The sequence below is a fragment of the Sprattus sprattus genome (genome assembly GCF_963457725.1).
Source record: "Sprattus sprattus genome assembly, chromosome: 9".
NCBI lineage: Eukaryota > Metazoa > Chordata > Actinopteri > Clupeiformes > Clupeidae > Sprattus > Sprattus sprattus.
The window spans coordinates 8,157,860-8,177,930 of record NC_137928.1 but is presented as its reverse complement, the minus strand read 5'-3'; the positions used below and the strand labels follow the sequence as shown (position 1 = coordinate 8,177,930).

General features: G+C 42.7%; 4 protein-coding genes across 4 annotated transcripts; 2 read left to right on the top strand and 2 right to left on the bottom strand.

Moving 5' to 3' along the window:
* The first annotated feature begins 604 nt into the window (after positions 1–604).
* On the top strand, positions 605–9,358 carry inpp5ka (inositol polyphosphate-5-phosphatase Ka). Its single transcript, XM_080845334.1, has 13 exons — positions 605–853; positions 1,361–1,443; positions 3,547–3,651; positions 3,859–3,967; positions 4,395–4,511; positions 4,723–4,898; positions 5,243–5,354; positions 5,468–5,577; positions 6,923–7,169; positions 7,544–7,681; positions 8,117–8,200; positions 8,297–8,401; positions 8,762–9,358. Exons 2-13 carry the CDS (start codon positions 1,370–1,372, stop codon positions 8,840–8,842), a joined length of 1,458 nt encoding a protein of 485 aa, XP_080701460.1. The 5' UTR covers positions 605–853; positions 1,361–1,369; the 3' UTR covers positions 8,843–9,358.
* Positions 9,359–10,592: 1,234 nt separating this feature from the next.
* tekt1 (tektin 1) lies at positions 10,593–13,286 on the top strand (the record flags this gene model as incomplete). The annotated part of the gene is made up of 7 exons (XM_080844230.1): positions 10,593–10,782; positions 10,909–11,074; positions 11,168–11,296; positions 11,506–11,652; positions 12,123–12,348; positions 12,595–12,791; positions 13,127–13,286. The coding sequence occupies 7 exons, from the start codon at positions 10,593–10,595 to the stop codon at positions 13,284–13,286; spliced, it is 1,215 nt and encodes a 404-aa protein (XP_080700356.1).
* Positions 13,287–13,637: 351 nt separating this feature from the next.
* LOC308370024 (F-box only protein 39-like) lies at positions 13,638–15,685 on the bottom strand (the record flags this gene model as incomplete). Its single annotated transcript, XM_080844583.1, has 3 exons — positions 13,638–13,766; positions 13,866–14,042; positions 14,621–15,685. 3 exons carry the CDS (start codon positions 15,683–15,685, stop codon positions 13,638–13,640), a joined length of 1,371 nt encoding a protein of 456 aa, XP_080700709.1.
* A 764-nt stretch (positions 15,686–16,449) lies between these two features.
* Positions 16,450–18,467, bottom strand: xaf1 (XIAP associated factor 1; the record flags this gene model as incomplete). Its single annotated transcript, XM_080844582.1, has 7 exons — positions 16,450–16,491; positions 16,663–16,845; positions 16,926–16,993; positions 17,334–17,565; positions 17,931–17,987; positions 18,111–18,246; positions 18,427–18,467. 7 exons carry the CDS (start codon positions 18,465–18,467, stop codon positions 16,450–16,452), a joined length of 759 nt encoding a protein of 252 aa, XP_080700708.1.
* Between the last annotated feature and the right edge of the window lie 1,604 nt (positions 18,468–20,071).

Genomic DNA, 20,071 nt, shown 5'->3' with positions numbered 1-20,071 from the left:
AAAAATATGTCACTGAAGGCTATTCAGAATGCTGTGTACTACAAACCGACCAAAATGCAGATCCGATCCCAAATCCAAACACGAGGGAATCTTAGTGTCCATAAAGACAAGCTTGAACTTTCCTATAAGGAAATAATGATTGTAAAGGTGTTTGTGTGTGTAGCCTACCTCATAGGCTAAGTGGTGTAGCGACAGAAATAAAATGATACTCTTGGTATCAACAGTGTAGACTTCATAACATGTTAGCACTGACAGGCCTGTAATGATATAACTAATACAATTTGAAATTATGCTGTACAGTTACTAGATAATAGGTTATTTAAGTTCTTAACTACGTAGCCTATTTTAAGGTGTAACAGAGCTATGGTTGGCTGTGGTGCGTTTTACACTCCCCAACAACAACTCGCCCTCACACTCTCCACTGCTAACCAGAGATTTTCAGTAGTAGACAACTCAAGTTGCCCAACAGCTTAGTGATGACCGCATCTGCTTTTTATGGTCAGTAGCGCAAATAATATTTTGAGGTTGTAGCTTTAAGGCGAGGGCGCGACTGGGCTGCGTTTAGCAGGAAGTGTGAAACCCAAACAAACGTTGAAGAGGGAAGTGAGAGCTAGCAGAGAGTTGTAGCCAGTATTTACTTCAAGTGTAATCCCAATTATACCCCATGCTTATACAAGGGAGGACACAGTGATGCTAACATTGCTGTGGTTGGTAGCTATGTAGATAAATGATCAGTTGGGAAGCTAGTCATAAATAGTTTCTGGTGTCGTGATAAGCCAGTTAATTTAGCGTTTCTTGATAAGCACTATCTGGCAAGTTAGCCTGCAAACAACAGTCCATTTCATCTTGCTAGGTATGGATGTGATGTATCTATTGTGTTGACTTCTTTTTAACGGTGTTGATGCGGTTTGTGCTAGTTGGCTGTGTGATCACTTCTGATAGTATAAACACCTCCGATGCTTATTTTGTGTGCATATTATTAGTTAACAGTTAAGGTTAGTTAACAGATGAGCTGCCAAGGTACACACAGGTGCAATTATTGCAACAATTGTGTTTTACGCAATTGCATGTTGTTTTGAGCCTTCGTTGGCAGTTAGGTTAGCAAAGGTTAGTTTGGACGTCACGAAATGTAAAAGGACCATATGTAATGCCATGCAATCTCAAGTAACGGTAGCTTTAAGCATTTCATGATTATAAGAGGTCATTGTCATTTGTTTCTGAAGCCCGTATAACCACTTGGGCTCTTTCAAAACCAACTTGTTGTAGTAAGTTGTTGCCCTTTCAGGAAATAAGTGTGTTTTATAGAAATTGATTGTGCGTCATTGAACGAACACAGTTGTACAGAATGTGAATGTTGCAGGGGACGGGGATGGAGCAAGAGGTCCTGTCAGACAGCCTGGGCGGTATGAGCCTGGTCGGTATGAGCAACATGCATGTATTCAGGTAACACTGTTAACACTGTGGATATATTGTATGCATTTCTTGTATTAACATGTATTAATCTATTAATCTGTTATTGATTTGGAAAGCTGTGTAAGGTTTTTCACTCCACATTGGGGATAGATTATGGTTACAATGAATGACCAAGTCATATGTAGTGTTGTATAACTCTGCTGTGTCGGTGTTAGAAATTGGTAGTGGCGAGACTTGTCTTTAGTTTTTTGTTATTGTGAAACCCAACATTCTCAGTTACTTAAGCTGTGATGAAAGCCATTGCAAACATTTAGCATTTCATAAAATAAGGTTACCGTGGGAAGGTTTCTCAGCTCCAAACGGGATAAAGACCTGGCTTTTGAGTCAGTTTCCTGATTTTGCCAAGGGAACAATTGAGTCACCCTGACTCAAGGATTAATGGAGAAATTGAAACACCCTCTAATGTTAGCTACACCAGTGCTGCTAGATGGGATTATTTTAAAAAGTAAAGTCCTTAGCAAAATAGCCTATGTCTTACCATGTATGGCAAAATGTACCTTACCATTCATTACCTATATGCTATAACACCGGAATTAGATCAAGTGTTTTTTTCTTGTGCTTCCGCACTAACTCTCTTTACTGTCAGTGTGGCAGATGTCGTAAACACCTGTTGCAGACATTGTTGCTCTATCGTGGTGTTCTTTCAAAACCCAGACTTGGTTATGCTTTAACCACCCTCTGTGTTGTATTTGCATGTGATTTTATTTGATTGCGCCTGTAGTCATGTGAGCAGTATACCGATTTTTGAGGGGCCAGTCTGCCTTCACTGGGATTGTATAGAGGCTCACATGTCATTTACCCCCCCCCCCCCCCCCCCCACCTTCCGAGCCAGATTACTCGCATAAGCTGTACACTTGCACCTACCAAAAACCCAGCCCACCCCCAAAGCCCTTCGCATTTAGGATAGACTCTGAGCTTGGTGTGTTTGCCAGGAAATTTCCCTCACCTAGTCACTGTGTGGAAGTGTCTCAGCAGTAGCTGGAGGAGAGAACTAAATTTGGATTTGGATTTTATTATTTTAATAACCGAGGCATGGATTATAGTTTTTTTTTAGCAGTTTACCAAAGTGAGCAAGACTAGTTCACGGCAATCGAAAGTACTCAAATTTGGGCTAACGCACAGGAGGAGGAACCTGCTCTGAGTTGTGGCAGCTGAAGTGACTGGCTGTGGGTTAACCTTTTCTCTGACTGATACACCACTTTGGCACCATGGAAGATATTGCCCGCTATTTCGAGTCCAAGATGCGGGTGCGCGCAGACAGTGCGGCCAGCACAAACACGCAGTCCAGTGGCAGTCATATGCACCTGCGCAATCGTGTTGCCCAGCTCATGACATGCATGGATGACGTGGAGGCCGATAGCAAGCTGCACGCTGAGATGAGGAAGACGTTAGAGGGGGCATTGCTTGTCTGTGGAAAGAGGGCATCCAAACCGAAGAAAGATCACTTCAGGTTGACTCTTGTGCCCTTGTCTAACTCCTCTGTCTATCTGTACAAGCTTGTCTGTGTTTACTGATAATTGCATAGATGTAATCAGTTTTGGTTCACACTGCAGAAAATTAGGGATGTGTTTTCAGGTAATTGTCTTTACTATGACTGCTGTGAGCACTCTCTATAATGTCTTTGCATAATATGGGAGCATATACATTTTGTGAGTGTGTGCCACTTGTTAGGCTGGTTGCTGGCATTGTGATGAAGTTTCTTTCCCATATCTGGTAATCTGGTTCTTTGAAACCCGATCAGACCAAGTGGATTGTGTTGTCTCAGATCTTAATCTATGCTTCACTTGTTATTCTCTGACCTCAATATCCTAAATGGAGCTTTTTGTTACATTGGATAGGTATGTGAGGACAAAGACAGCCTTAGCCTGGCTTAGGCATACTTTGGATAGGTATTTAGCTTAGCATTTCATCAGAAACTGTGGGAGATTGCCAATTTGGACAGATCCTCATATTTGATTGGATATATACAATTTTACTCTGATAATTCATTTGACAGATGTCTATAGTTGTTTTTTTAATCTTCAGTGTGTGTGTGTGTGTGTGTGTGTGTGTGTTTTCATTCTTATTCTTCAGGCTGCATATGGTCACATGGAATGTGGCCACAGCAGAGCCACCAGAAGACGTCATCTCACTGCTCAAACTGCATTCCCCAAAGACTCCAGACCTTTATGTGATTGGGTGGGTCACGTCAAAGCTGAGACGTACCATTCATTCTGACAAAGCCCCTTTTGCCAGCAACGTATTCTTTTGACTATAAATATCTAAAATACTTAAATGGTATACTTTAACGACAATGAATGACACTGGCAGTAAAATCAAGTAATCTAAACCTGTAAACCTGCGCATGTTCTCCCCCAAGTAAAAAAACGTCCTCTGTAATTTCAGACTCCAGGAGGTGAGAGCTGCCCCTCTGAAGTTTGTGACCGACCTTGCCTTCGATGACTCATGGAGCCATCTCTTTATGAACACCCTGGCCCCTCTGGGCTATGTTAAGGTACAGGACCTCTCCTTTCCGTGTTCAGCTGTTTTTCAGGCTGCTTTTATCGTTACTAACATTGCGGAAAATACACTGAGACTTGCATTGTTTTCACTGAGAAGGAACACGCAAAAGTGGGCCATGCTTGTGCAAGCAGCATTCTAATGGATAATGGTGTTTTAGTTGATCACAAGGGTGTCTGGAGGTGAGGAGGGCAGAGAGCTTAAATATTTTCAGCCATTACACATTGCCATGCCGTAAATCAGCTCAGTTGCCTATTGTTAGTGTGTAGGCATTTACGTAATGTGGCATAGTTGGATGTGTTTTTTTTTAGGGAGAATTGGTGCTCCTGAAACATCATAGAAATTCCATGCTTAGAACAATCGGCCATTGTGGAGAACTTTCGGCCTTATTCTTATGATGTGTTCTATGTTGTTTGTTCCAGGTGTCCTCCATTAGAATGCAGGGACTCCTTCTACTGTTCTTCTGCCGCCTGGAACATGTCCCTTTTGTCCGAGACATCCAGGTCTCCTACACTCGTACAGGCATGTTTGGCTACTGGGTAAGGCTAGATTTCATTGCTGTCCGGTAAAAAGATGGTATTACATGAGTGTATTGAAAAACCACCACACACTCATATCAATGACAATAACATTTTAATTACACATTTCTTCACGAATTAAACAAAACTGAACTGGCCAACATACAAGAGATAGAGCATATGATGAGTTGTTGTTGCTTGTGGTTTTCTTGTGTTTGCGTGCATGCCGCAGGGAAACAAGGGAGGTGTCTCCATGCGTCTGTCCTTCTACGGCCACATGCTGTGCTTCTTGAACTGCCACCTGGCCGCCCACATGAACTATGCCTCGCAGCGTGTGGACGAGTTTGAGTACATCTTGGATAACCAGACCTTTAACTCAAAGGACACCCCGAATATCCGCGACCACAAGTCAGTACACAAAGACCAGCCAAAGTATTGGTAGTTAGTCCTGTAGGGGTTCTGACATTCTGTAGGAACCATCCTAATACCATAGTATAACGTATTCAGCTATTCCAGTTCCTTGCAGACTTTTTTGTACAAGAGACACATCTTTTTTGAGTGGTACTCCAACTACAATCCACAAGGTGGTTGATCTCCAGAAGTAGCGTAGGGCATGTTTTATCCTTAACGTTAGTTATGTGTGAATGTGTTTGAGCTGTACCCATCGTGACTATGCAGAGGATGCCTCATTTAACTCAGCGTCTAGGTGTAAAAATCTCATCCTGTTACATAACAGTCTTTCCTCTTTTCAGAGTGGTCTTTTGGTTCGGGGATTTGAATTTCCGAATCGCCGACCATGGTATGCATTTTTTACGCTCCTGCATCAACAGCCAGCGCTTCAACCTCCTGTGGCCCAAGGACCAGGTTTGCCGCATTTTAATCTAAAACAAACAAAACAAATGTTTTTGGACTGTGTTCGTAGCAGTTCGTTTTGATGTTGTTTAATTTGTGCATGTGCCTGTTTGCGATTTCATCAGCTTACGATGATGAAAAGGCAGGCAGCTAGCCTTCAGGAGTTTGAAGAGGGGCCGCTCGACTTTCAGCCGACTTATAAATTTGACCTGCACTCTGATAACTATGACTCCAGGTAGTTATCAAGTTCACCCCCGTACCCTTAGACACCAGTGCGCACACACACACACACACATACACACACACACACACACACACACACACACACACACACACACTTAAAACACAGTAAGTTGCTTGTCCCCTGAGTGCTGTAAGGGGGAAGACAAAAAGCGGTTACATAATTATGCATGTTTTTGATTTGCAGTCTGATTATGGTGTTCCCTCTTCCAGCCATGTCTCCCTTAGTAAGCATCACCTGTCCTCTGTTTGACCTTTACAGACTACAGAGAACATGGTTGGGTTTTAAGTAAGAGTTTCAACCATCTGTGCCTCTTATGCGCTCCCCCTCCGCTAGCCCTCCCTTAGATCCCCTTCCACCACTACCCAGGAGTGTCTGAGGGTGTGATGCAGCTTGGTCGAGCTCTCTGGCTGATTGTAAAGAGGACCTAATTTTGGACCCGTCTCTGCAGATGATATATTTTTTTGCTGCACGTGCCTCTGCCGTTGAGCTGACTTTAGATAGACATTTACAGCTCTGGAGGTTTTTTTTCTTTTCTTTAAGTATGCTTGATAATCACTGAAATGCAGTGGTATGTGATTGTGAAGCACTGCAATCTGCATAAGACTGCAATTAAGACCAGCTGAATCACTCACCTTAGAGCTGGATTTACTAAATACCACCCTCAGTGCGGAAAGTCTCAGACGTTTCGACATCAAACCTGAGATTGGTCACACTGTGCCGTTTGAGCCAATCATCAGGCTTGGTATTGTTCATGGGATTTTTTGCACATGCCTTGGGCTTTAGTAAATCGCAGCCTTAGAATTTTATAATTTGAAGAACCATTTAAAAACAGTGCTCACTGCCAATAGCTTAGCTGTCACTCCATCCGAAATAATACGCTCCACAGAAACTCATGCATGTCCCTACCGTCTAGCTGCTCCCATTCCTTAGAGGTTTTAACCAACCTACATTTCATATTAATGTGTCCTATTAAATGTCATCAAATGTTTCTAAAAGTTTTGTTTCAAAAGTTGTGCTAAGCAGGTGAGGAATATTGTTTGCAGCCCAGCTAATCCATCTTTTGCCCATCTCTCCCACGCATATCTAAGCCTCTCTTCCTGAATAACTTACCCCTTGTGTGCGTGTGTGGGTAGGGATTAGAATGAGTGATATACCACCTGCTATTGTGCCTCTGGGTGTGTGTATATATAGACATATATATATATATATATATATATTTCATTTTATGTTTCTTTTCGTGTCAGTGCCCATTGTATTTGTCACTTGGCTCGTTGCCTCGCTTGAAATGAAAAGCCTCTTACGGGAACTCTCCTCTTGTCTCCATGTGATTGGTTAGTGGCAAGAAGAGAAAGCCAGCATGGACCGACAGGATCCTTTGGCGGTTAAAGCCAGAAGATTCTTCCACGCAGGATGAGGGAAAAGACGATGAGGCGGGAGGCTCAGAGAAAGCCCAGAATCAGGCCTCGGCAGCAGGGGAAGAAGACGAGAATTATCCCCTGAAGGTGAAACAGGACCTCTATACATCCAACATGGAGTATGGCGTCAGCGATCACAAGCCTGTCGTTGGTATCTTCCAACTAGAGGTTAGACTGTTGTACACTCTTGACACCCTAAATTGATTGATTGACTGATTGATTCATACAGATTTCCTCTCCATTAAGCAGCAATGAAGAAGTGGTTCAGACATCTGTAAACATGCTGAGGCCTACCCTTAATGTGTCACTAATAGTTATCTATGAGTAGAATAAAAACCGCACTCTCAAGCTTTTCTCAATAATATTAAGACCAGGTTATTTTGCACAGATGCGTTTCGGCCTTAAGCCATCGTCAGTGTGTGTTTATTCTACTCATAGTTAACATTCTTTTACTCGCACCCGAAAACGCATTTATTTATTTTTTTGAAGTAAAGCGCGCCTTTCCCTACTACTAATAGTTCTCTCCCAACTCTTTCAACTAGTTGAGGAAGATGCACAACACCCCGCTCGTCCATGTGAGTGCTGAGGGAGACTGGAGTGCGGACTTCGATGCTATGGCGACCTACACCATCTTGCAGCCTTTCCCCTCCAGTGCCTGGGACTGGATTGGCCTTTATAAGGTTTCACATCTCCTCTTCCTCTATCTGGGCTGGGATGTCAAGGATGTAACACAACCTAAAAACATATAACCTAAACCATAAATCCAGCTTTGTTGTGGTGGCACAGTGGCACAGTAGGCTGCAACATCACAGTACAATACATCTATACACCTATATCTATACATCTATATATCATTTAATTGAGTTTATTGTATATGATGATGTTTAAGGGGACCTGATTGTTATAAAGTGAATGAATATGAACAAGGCCATTTTCAACACATGGATTTCTGTGTTATGCGGCCCTGAACAGTGCGATAGCCCCAAATCTGGGTGCATTTGCTCCACTACTATATTGAATAAACTATGCACAATGGAAAGTTATCTATTAGTGAATTGCTTCACTTCATCACCTGTTAATCCTTATATTTTATGAACGATTATATCCCCACTTAGGTTGGTTTTAAGAGCACAATGGACTACATTACCTACACCTGGGTGAAGGATGACCAGGTTTCTCTTAATGATGAGCTTGTACAGGTATTGTCGATAATAACGTTAAGATGTTTGTGTTCTGTTTGTGTTAATACAAGTTGTATGTAAATTATTGGGTGTTTGTGGATTTATTGACCACAGGTGTATGTGAGCAAAGATGAGATTCCGGTCTTTGGCGGTGAATGCATACTCTGCTACTTCAGCAGCCATTTGCAGTGCATTGTGGGAATCAGTGAACCATTTAAGGTCAGTCCTCCCCCCCCAAAAAAATCACTCAGGACTCTGCACTTTTTCAGCACTTGTTGACGTTTAAGATTGTATTACTTATTTATGAATATTTATGTTTACTTAGTTTTAGGAAATGTCTTGTCTTATCTGTTGTGCCTGTGTGCACCTTTATATGTTTCACCGTGGGAGAGTGGGAAACGTCCTATTGATTCCTTTGTATGTCTTGACATATTAAGTTATTGACAATAAAGCTACTTTGACTTTGACTTTGTGACTGCAAGTCAAATACCATTAACTGGGGTACTAACATGTGTGTGGGTAGTATATGGTTAATGTATATGTCTGCCGAAGATAACATTATCAACATCTTCCATACAGGTGCAGGAGTCCAGAGTAGCTATAGAAGAGGGTTTGGTGCCTGAGAATGTCATTGAATTGGACCAAGCAGTATCCAGTTAAACAAGACAACACTATGGAAACCCACATGTTCTTCCAGAGTCATCGCTGTGGTGTGTCCTCTGCCTGGGCAAGGACAGCACTGGACCTAGGAAACCCAGGAATGACTGGGAACACGTGCATTTGAAAGAAAATCCGTTTTTTTAATCAACAATGCTAACATGTTGTATTTCAGTTACACAAATGGTTACAATAAGTAATTTGAGATAGCACGTACAGTTTGCCTTAACATTCTTGACTCTTTGACAGAAATGTTTGTGTAGGATTCCTTGTTTTTTTTTTTTTAAGATTCAGTAGGAGTTATAAGTTTGTATCTTTTCCATCAGCAGTTGCCTGTAGGATTATATGGTTAAACAGTTATTTTTGAGATTATTAAGTGTTTATTGAATATAATGGAAGTACTGTAGAACTGATATTCTTTATGCTCAGATAATGTATCTTTCTTGATCTGTTGCTTAAGGGCACTTTCCTAGTCCTTTTGTCATTTCAATTTCAATGTATATTTTGGTCTTGTTTCAGCAGGTCAATTTTACAAACTTTTTAAGTTTAAAAAAAAAAGAAAAATGTAAATATGCAGATATATATTTTAGTCATATTGCTTATGGCAACGATGGTTGTTTTTCGAAAATATTTTAAATGATATATTTATTTGTTTATGGTCCGAGTTAACCTAGTGTCTGGAACACATAAACTGTAAAATGAGTTATCTTAAAAAGTGAAATAAGTAGTTTTGTTGTAAAGACGTTTAAAAACATATCGATTGCCTTGCGCCTTGGCTTCATATATAAAAATGGTTTCCAAATAGTGCATTTTCTATGACTCTCCCTTGTCTCATTCAGTGTAAACAAATTACAGCTGTATTAAAAATGCATTAAATATACAACACAACAGACGTGAAATTGAATGCTTTGACAAATCCTACTTATTACACGTTTTAAACAAGTAGGCCTAACATTTGCCTTGCGCTTGTTCATTTCTAATAAGATTTCTTAAATATGTATAAACGAGTGTTGGAAATGATGTTACTACAGGACACCTGTAATACTCATATTTTCATCACAATTTCAGGAACGGAAGCTCTTATTTCTGTCAATATGGAAGTACATAGACCTAATAAAATGTGTCATAACTTTGGCTTTATCATCTGCAGCTGCATCTTTCAAGGCCACAATTCGCCTTGAATTATGTTCTGAAATAAACCATTTGAATGCATTTCATTTTCCATCTATTCATTATACGAACTATTGTATCTGTTCACACGTTCAGGGACTCAAGTGACTCATCCTCAACCTCGGCCTAAAACCATCGAGAACATTCTTGTCATATGTAGGCCTGAATAATCCACCCTCCCTGCGTTAGCAAGCGTTACCGTGGCAACCGTTTGTTTATCTGCCCTGGAACGCTTAGCCAAATGCCGATAGTAACATTGTAGACACATAACAGCAGAAAACTTCGCTGTAACACCACTGATAATCCTTTGTGACCAGGTCGGTTGTTTAAACACTTTATTGTAGACAAATATGTTTCGTTCATTGGCTTATTTAAATTAAAAGAAGGATTCCTTTTCCTAAAAACTGTTGATTCAGTATGAGACGTCTTGTTAGATTGGTATCTCATAGGCCTACTGAAATATGCTATGCTAAATTAGGTTATCTTTTTCTTAACGCTACCTTCACTTGTTTAGCTCAGTTTTGACTTTTACCTTACCTTACGTACTCTATATTCGTGCTGGTGTGACAATTTATTTTGTAGGATGTCCAGGCTGATAGAACCTCCTCCAAAGTTCCTACCCCACGAGTGGAAGCACGCTAACGATGTTCATTATGGGAATGCAGAATCAGAACGAGTCCGTTCTGAGCTTCTCACTGCGGACTCACAGCGACTGATGGAGCAATGTGACAGGGCGACTAAACGCATGCAAGAGCAGGCCAGTAAAAGACTGGGTAAGCAACTTCTTCTTTTTTTTTTTTGCCTTTAACTCACCAAGCATTTCCACCATTAACAGAAATGATAGATTGCTACTGATGAAATAGGCTCATAATGTACCACGTTTGCTTTAACTTATAAAGAACAGAGAATCCATGACATCAAATTCTGGAAGCTGGAGCTAGACAAGAAGCTGGATGAAGTGGTGCGTGAGACTGAGAACCTAATCACCTGCAAGAGCAGAGTGCATAGAGCCCTGGAGAGCTGCTCCGAGCCCCTGAGAGTCACCATGCAGTGCCTCGCTGAGAGGTGAGCCAGACCTGAAGATGATTATACTTACCTGATGTAGCTACAGCACCTAATGCAAACCCATTCACCTTAACAAACACCTGACCGTTCCAGAGAGAAGCGAGTGGGGATGGACCTGGTGCATGACGAGGTTGAACGAGAGCTGATGAGAGAGCAGGAGGTGATTGAAGGTGTAGCCGCGCTCCTGCAGCGCACTCTGGAGCAAACCATTGAGCAGATCAGGTGAAGGGTTAGGAGAGTGGCTGAATGAGCTATCTGTGTAGTAGTGATTCACATTTTTGTGCAGCATGAAATTGTTCATTTAACGATTTTCCTTCTATTAACCTGTGAACATATTCATTCTGCTGATGCATTTGCCTGACAAAACTGTAGTGAGAGTGTACTGTTGGTATTTCTTTTCCATTTTGTCATGCCATCTCGTGCATTTCCAGGCTCAACAGATCAGCTAAGTATTACCTAGAGAAGGATCTGCAAGATAAATTTCAGGCAGAGAAGATTGATGATTTCTGCACCATCCTTACCAGCACCTTTCCAAAGATTGAAAAAGGAGCCGGAGGGTTTGAGACCAGTCTAGCAAGGTAAAAACAAGGCATCTCCATGCAAAACCCGCACTACTGATACAGGGGCGCAGATAGCACTGAGGACGGGGGGGACATGTCCCCCTCAGATTCATAGTGACCCCGATCCGTCCCCACCACTCACCCTACGTAAGGCGACTAGCATCAGTTAATAACTCTACACAGCTGATAAGGCGATGTAAGCGTCCCCCCTAGTTTAAAAATCCCATCTGCACCGCTGTACTGATATTGTTGTAGTAATTCTGTGGCATTGTAGCCCAGAAGCCTGTAGGGGTCAGTCAGAGTCCGTTGTTGACTGTTAAGTGTGTCCTGAGGTGAAGTTGCACATCATTTGTATGAGAGTAATAATGAAACCAATTCACTCAGAAATGGTACCAATATATCTAAATGCAGACCTTTATTCTACTAGACTGCTCCCTAAAACACCATGTCATTAACAAATATTTATGCGCTGGATTCACTGTCTGCAGTAACACCGTAACACCGGACGAGTGGGAGACCTTCTCTGACATTAACATCTGCAAAGCGGAGAAGGAGAGGACTAACTCCGTGTCTCTGCGGTCTCTGGTGGAGAGCTTGCTGCAGCAGACTGCCACTGATATGTCCATGCAGAACGAGGCCACGGGTAACGCTCTGGAGATGAATGTGCAGAGGATAAAGAGCTCCAAAGCCATGCTTGAGGACCACCTCAGCAAGGTGTAAATATAACAGACTTCACTACTCGCCCTGTTGTGTCACCACAACAAGACTAGCTGAACCACAATGACCCCTTTTTTTTGTAACACCTTCAAGTCAAGTCAGGTTCAACACATGAAGTATAAATAGCATTTTTGAAAGTATTCAGTGCTATGAGAGAAGCATTAATAATTTTTCATCAGTGTCATGTAACCCTTGTTGTAATTAACTGGTGTTGTGGTTTATACATATTATTCTCTCCATAAGGTATTGGCTGAGATGGCCAGCCAGGAGAGGAACCTGGAGGCTCTGCATGTGGCCATAGCGGATAAAGAAGGCCCTCTGAAGGTGGCCCAGGCTCGGCTAACCGCCCGTAGCCTCAGACCCAATGTGGAGCTGTGCCACGACTCAGCCCAGTCCCAGCTACTCTCAGAGGTCCAGGAGCTCACCCACCAAATCAACAGGTGAGCAAAGGATGAGAAAGTACTTGACAAACAAAAATGAAGAATATAGCATATACTTGTGTGATTGTGCTACTGGATTTGTTGTACATGCAGTTGTCCTATTCAAAAAAAAAAACCTATGCATCAGATGTGGTTGAGAAACATTGTGACTACTGATAATGTTATTTGGGAAATACCCACAAAATGGATTTACGAAATCCGTTACATTTACATGGATATGAGTAACATTTTACCCATTCCCTATCATCATGTAAATCTCATCCATCCAGATTTAATCTGTTTATATATTTTTGTTAAGACTGTGATTTAAAACTTTGATCCGCTCTTCCTCTCAGCCTGAAGCAGGCCCAGTCTGAGGCAGAGATGGAGTTACGTGCTCTGGCCCGAAGCCAGCTGGCCCTAGAGGAGGAGATCCAGGTCAAGTCCCACTCCCTCTACATTGATGAGGTCATCTGCACCCAGCTACGCCAGCCAATTATCATTCACAACTTTTGAGAAGGCTCCAAGAGAGGGGTGGCCCACTAGTTCAGCATACAAAGCAATGCTGAGGTTCTATTTACATAGATGTGAATTACCACAATAAAGTTCTGCAAATAATGCATCATGAAACTAGGGAAAAAAAGGAGGGTCTTGTGGTTTTGTTCTCAATCATCCAGATAATTTAATTTCTGCACAATATCTTACATTCTTTTAGCACGGGACAAATAGGTGTGATTTGGGGTCCATGAAATATATACCGTTTTCTAAAAACTTCTCTCATGCATACCCTATTGCTACAGAAGCCAGCAGCTAATGCATGACTGTAGCTGTAATGTGCTCCAGAGCTCAGGCTGGTTCGGTCTGCTGTTAGAGCATTGGGTAGGAGATAGCAGAGTAGTTGAGCTCTGAGTCTATGAGTGGACTGTAGCGCAGGAGAATCTCATCCAGCTGTTCATCCTCTTCCTGGGTCTCATACTTGTTTGTGTAGATTCGCACCTGCCAAGTTTGCCCACCATCACCCGGTGGAAATGAATGCTCAGTCAAATGTCATCATAACACACATTCTATATGAAAGCCAATTGCCACTTCTCTTACCTTTATGGTTTTGAGCATGCTTTTCTTTTCCATGCGGCTCTGGAGGAGCCTCTCCAGGAAGCTGATGTCCAGGAAGGCCCAGACCTTTAAGTAGGCTAACATTTTGCACATCAAAATCAACTCTATTAGTTCCTCGTCAATCTTTTCATGACTGTTGTTCAAATCCAGAGTCAGCTTCTGTTACCGGAAAAAACAGATATTCTTAGTTGCAGAATGTGAACTGCAACATATGTTTTAAATGCACATCACGTTTGTCTCTGACATTACAGTTGTTTTACTTCATAGCCTTCCAGTCACATATTAAGCATGGCAGTAGTGCATGCAGGTTACATCAGTCAGGTCTGTACAGCTGACTCATCGCGTCAGAGCAGTCTTTTTAATTCCGCTCCTCGTTCATTCATCGGCCGCCTTCTTAATTGCATGGCTGCAAGCTGTATTTAACACCCACCACCATTCACCTTTGTCTGCCTGGCTCAACTCATGTTTAATTGTTCTCCTTTGGATAATGAATATAAAGCAACTTTCATGTGGTGTCTGTTAGGAGCTCTTCGGTTACCCCTTGGGGTCATTTTTGCTCCTCTTCCTGCTCTATCTGTGCAGGGGTCGCCGAACAGAACTATCTCACCAAGTCTAGTCGAAATGCCTTTAGATTATCAATACGATATGTATTTGATGAAAGTGGTCATGAAGGGATAGGTTCAGCATCGGTCATGTAGTCTATTTAATTATTGTAGTAATTTAGCCTTCCCTCTTACCTGTAAGCGACATCGATACCCGGGCACCACCTGGGTCAGAGCAGGTTTGGCGCTCCACTCCTGCTCACTGAAGTACCAGCTGGAGAGATGCAGGTCTCGCACAGGGATCTCACTCAGCAGGATGCGGCTCAGACCTTCGAGGCTCAGGATGCGCTCCACGGACATGTTTACGTGGAGATCAGGGCAGCGCTTAGCCAAGTGGGACCAGGAGCTCCCCCAGATCCCCTGACCGTGGGGCTCTTGGATGTGACAGCGCACCGTGAGAGTACGCAGGGATCCGCTGTTGTCCAAACCTCTGCAAGCCACCGCCAAAGCCTCCAGTAGCTGGTCTGACAGGCAGCTATAGTTAATCGTGAGAGAACTTAGTCCCTTAAACCTGTGCATGACCTCTGCAAAGCCGGGGCTGCTGTATACAGGGAGGGACTGGGAGAAAAAGTCCTGCATATTCAGGCTTGCGATTCCAGGACGCCGACCAAGGTGCACGTGCTGTTGGGCTGCGGCCACTGCCTCGAGGACCTCCAGGCCCTGCTGCAGGTTGAACCTGGCCCCTCTGAAGTTCAAGTAGCTCAGGTAGGAGCCGTCCCTGCGCAGGTAAAAGCTCAGACTCCGTACTAGGCTGTTGCGCACACTGCGGCACCAAGCCGTGCGGTCCAGGTCCATGTGTTTGATGGCGAGGGAGCGCAGGCGACCCCGTGTTTTGCGCAGGGCGAACAGGAACGCCTGCATGGTCTGCTGGAAGCGCCGCGTGACAAGAGAGTTAATCGGGTGCGAGAAGCGGATCTCCAGGTCCTCCAAGAAGCCGCCGTACGTCCTCGCGAAGCTGACGGCGGTTTCCATCTCAGAGCGGCGGGCTCGCGACGCACGTCCCGAGAAGTTGAAGGTGCGCGCCCGCCAGAGGGAGGGAGAGCGCACCACGTGGTGCCAGTGATGACACACCAGAGCAGCCCGCACCCGGTCACGGTCCCGGAGATACAGAAACACCTCTCGCAGGCACGTGCCTGGGAGATGGGCCCACACAGATTGATGTCCACATTCTTTATCCTCCTCTAACTTCTCTTTCTTCATTTTGTCAGTTTCATCCTCTCCCCAATCCTGATGTCTATCAGAGTCGCAGATTTCATCATCTAAAAGACTTCCCTTGCTTTCTTTCAAGATACTTCATTCAGAGAGTACAGAATCTCAGGAAAGATTGTACATGATGGGTTTATGCTGTCACTATGACATCAGATGGACAACCTGTGACCTCATAGTGGGGCAAAGGAAGAGCTTCAGATTTAAAAAGCACAAGGTGGAAAGTGAGGCTTTACATTAACTTTATTGATTTCACAGAGATGTAAACATTGAGATGTAACATTTGAGCATCTCTGTTAGGCTTATTCACGTATTGTTAATATGGTTCTCAATTTGACTGATATATTAGCCAGCTGATATTTCTAATTTCTAATGTATTATCAAGTTAAATGTTCACACACTGTAGAAGATTGGGACCCACAATAATAGTGTTATTTTCTACATCTGATTGAGTGAGTGTGTTTGCGTGTGTGCATGTGTGTAAAAGGAGTATACAAATTATATACAAATGTAAACATAACTACACCTGTGGTTTACACCTATGGTTGGTTTAAAAAAACTCAAATGTACAGATGGAAGGCACATTATGTGGTCTTTCAGTGATTGGAGGGTCACCAGTCATGAGTCCTCCTATGAAAGGAAACACATTTTAATGTTCACCATTGTCATTATAAAATAATAATTAGAAAGAAAACATGAGGAAGTGAATATGCTGAAGGTGGCTTACATGAACTTGACCTCCTGTTGTGGAGCCTGTCTTATTGGACGCACTTCAGATTTTCAAAAATTCTGCACTTTTTCTGAGGGAGAAAACAAATGGCCAGGTCAATGTATCACACCTCTTACACCATACATGTATTATTATTGTTCCTGTGAAACGAACATATTGAGGTTTCATGGAGGAACCTGCAAGTTCCAATCTTTTCATCCAGAAATTGTCTTTACAAAAAAAAAAAAAGAGTCCTCTTCACCTCATGCCAGCGGAGAGTGTCCATTGGTAAGGCCAGGTGGCAGATGGAGCAGGTGCTGATATGGTCCAGCTCCCCCCGTCTCCTTCCTGCTAACACATCAGACAGCTTGAGCCCAGAGTCCGAGTCCTGTTCCTCTTCCACCTCCTCCTGGGCCTCGGCTGGTGTGGAGGAGGCGCGCTCGAGCTGCAAGAGGAGAGGACCGCTTTAAAGGAGGGTTTTAGACTTGATGGAATGAACGTGAAACTTTCATAATTCATGCTTACAAGATGCTCCCCCAGGTCTTCTGATGGAAAATACCCTTCGCATTCCGAAGAAAGAGCTAGAGTTGGTTCTAAAAACAAATGATAAAGTAATAAATGGGCTGGATACAAAACTGAATATTCACCTTTGCAAACTGTACTGTTTGTATCAAATTTAGAATGCAATCAATGTCTTCATCTGTGGATTAAAAACATTACTATCAACATCATAGATAAACTAAACTATGAAAGCTTGTGCACCTGACACAATGTCAATTTGTATAGTTATATTGTATTTGTATTGTTTTTGTTTTTATTTTTCAATAGCACTGAAGTCTGAGAGCTGCCACCTCAATTTCGTTGCACTTGTGCAATGATAAATAAATATATTCTATTCTATTCTATTCAAAACAAACCGAATATATTCTTAACTCTTTGTGTAGTGAGCTGAGGCCTCCTGCACATGACTTGCAGAGTCTGCCACTGCTGAAGAAGAACAGGTCTGAGCGTGATGGAGCTGGTCCTTCAGGGTGACGTAGCGGCCACAGTCTAAGCAGCGCTCTGTCCGGCTACCACACGTCACAGTGTGCTCAGCCATGACGGACAGGGGGAGATCCAGCTGGCAAAACTCACAACTGACCAACCTCTCCTTGCACTCATCCGACTGTTAAAGAGGAAACAACAGTGATGATTTAAACTTAAAACAAACTGTATTTGTCAATTTTGAGCAGTTTTTAGAAGAAGAGTCTAGATCATTTGGAGTGGATGTTGTTGTAGTGTTGACTTTTTTTGTCTGCAGATGCATGTTTCTAAACCTGAGGTGATGAAATCACCATGGGACTACCATTCAGCCCATCAGGGAAACAAGAGGAAGCCAAGCCAGTCGGGGCAATGATGTGGCAATCAATAGCATGCCCTCAGGGCAGAACATTGAAAAGGCATGAATGGTTGCCACCTACAGTAGCCTATATTACTAACTTTATGTGGACTTTGTTGTGAGATAGGGTGGCACTTCTGTAACAGGCCTACCTCATGATCCATTAGGTGGCAGCGTTCCACCTTGACGCTGCACTTGGGGCAATTCACCTGTTCAGAGAGTCATAAAAAAACATTGAAATTAATACATTTGTTCTGTTATTTTCACCGTCAACTACCATTGAGTAGCCCATTCCCGAAATAGGTTTCGACTGAAAGAAGACTGTGTTTGACCTGGCTGTGTTGTTCTCTGCGGTGTTCGTTCAGCTGTTCTCGCGGAACCGGCTCGTCGCAGTCGGGGCAGAGACACAAGAACCGTCTACAGTGAGGCTCGTGAAGTGCGAAGTTGGATGACGCTATATTCTTTTTGCTTTGACACATGACACAAACCAGAGTGAAATATTAATCTAAAATACCAACTCGATGTAATGATCTCTTCTCTTCACTTTCAGTTTTGCTGGATTTAACCAAGCCACTCAATGACATTGTGACATTTAAATCTTACAATGCAGTGTAGTGACGAACAAATAATAATAATAATAAGACTTACCAGCTACTACAGAGTATTGTTTCTTCGTTATTGTTTTCCATAGTGGAGTGTTAATAGTGGTCTAAATCAGGTACTGACAAAAACTTCTTCCTCTCAAAGTTCTTCAAGGATCTGAATAGAAACTGAAACCTCATATTACCAGTAATTGAAACTGAATTGATGACAAAACTGCGCCACCTGTTGGTAATTCAATTGGTATTGCCGTAACTGTAGGTCCTTCAGTTTTGATTATTTTGTAGGTTTCCAATAAGTGTATAAATTGTTATAATCCCTGAAATAATCTAAAAACATATACAGATAGGCTATTCTATTGCTCCCTTAAGTCTCTTTTTAGTAATATGTTTTAATGAGCAATATTATCAACATGGTTGATATTGCTATGAATGTGATGCTTCACAATATAACATTTTGCAAGATAGTTACGGTCAATTCATTGGACATTACAGTCTTTAGTCTGCAACTGCCTTCAACCTATGTTTGTTCCTGGCACTAATCATATTTCACTGTTGAGTGGGGTTTGATTGACAGCTCCCGCCCAGTAATTTTCAGCAGGATCAGAGATGGGTAAAGCGCCTGTGTCACTTGAGGGCAGTGGCAAGTATGTCATTGCTTCCCCTGTTTGCACTCAGAGCTGCTGGGAGTGGATTGACTTTGGCTGGTTAATTTCCTGATTCCAGTCCAGTAGCCAGACGTCAGTTATAGTCAGTCATGGGAGTGTAGTTCTCTTTCCTCACACAGACTGGAGGCATATTGGATGTTGTGGGATTTTCAGACTCACAGGAAGATGACATGCTTCCCTAGCCTTGTATTAATGTATGTGTGTGTGTGTGTGTGTGTGTGTGTGTGTGTGTGTGTGAAATGAGAAAAGAACCTGACAGAGACTGTACAGTATGTGTGTACACGTGCACATTTGTGTGTTGTGTTGTTTTTAGTAAAAAACACCTTGAGGGCATGTGCTGGTTGTTATTTATGTTGATATATTTTCAAAGCTGCGAATGCACTCAGACTTGGAAGTGTGTGTGTGTGTGTGTGTGTGTGTGTGTGTGTGTGTGTGTGTGTGTGTGTGTGTGTGTGTGTGTGTGTGTGTGTGTGTGTGTGTGTGTGGTTGTGTGTGTGTGTGTGTGTGTGTGTGTGGGTGTGTGTGTGTGTATGTGTGTGTGTGTGTGTGTATGTGTGTGTGTGTGTTTGTGTGTGCGTGCGTGCGTGCGTGTGTGTGTGTGTGTGTGTGTGGTTGTGTGTGTGTGTGTGTGTGTGTGTGTGTGTGTGTGTGTTGGTGGGTGGGTGTGTGTGTGTGTGTGTGTGTGTGTTTGTGTGAATGCCCTATACCCTTTCTGGCTCTGTACTGTATCTCATATCTCTGTCATCTTTACTGTCACTCATCAGTTGAGGCTAGGCTGGGCTTTTCTATTCTTTACATTAAAAACAAAGCCAACGTGTTACACTGCAATAAGGCTACTACTCTCTCTCTGTCACTTTTAGGCACTCCACACTGCTCAGTGTGCATTTGTGTGCTTTCATCCCATAATGTTGTGCGTGCATTTCAACATTAAAAGATCAAAACTCTTTAAAATATCACATGTATTGTAGCTATAGAGTCACAATAGCCTCATGGGTAGTTGCTAAATTATGTAATGTGCTTTACAGC

Bases quoted from the DNA above. Each gene is read 5' to 3' on its own strand.
- inpp5ka (XM_080845334.1), top strand. From the start codon at position 1,370: ATGGAGCAAGAGGTCCTGTCAGACAGCCTGGGCGGTATGAGCCTGGTC. The intron at 3,652-3,858 runs GTGGGTCACGTC...CTGTAATTTCAG, and splicing joins CCAGACCTTTATGTGATTGG to ACTCCAGGAGGTGAGAGCTG. The intron at 7,682-8,116 runs GTTTCACATCTC...ATCCCCACTTAG, and splicing joins ACTGGATTGGCCTTTATAAG to GTTGGTTTTAAGAGCACAAT.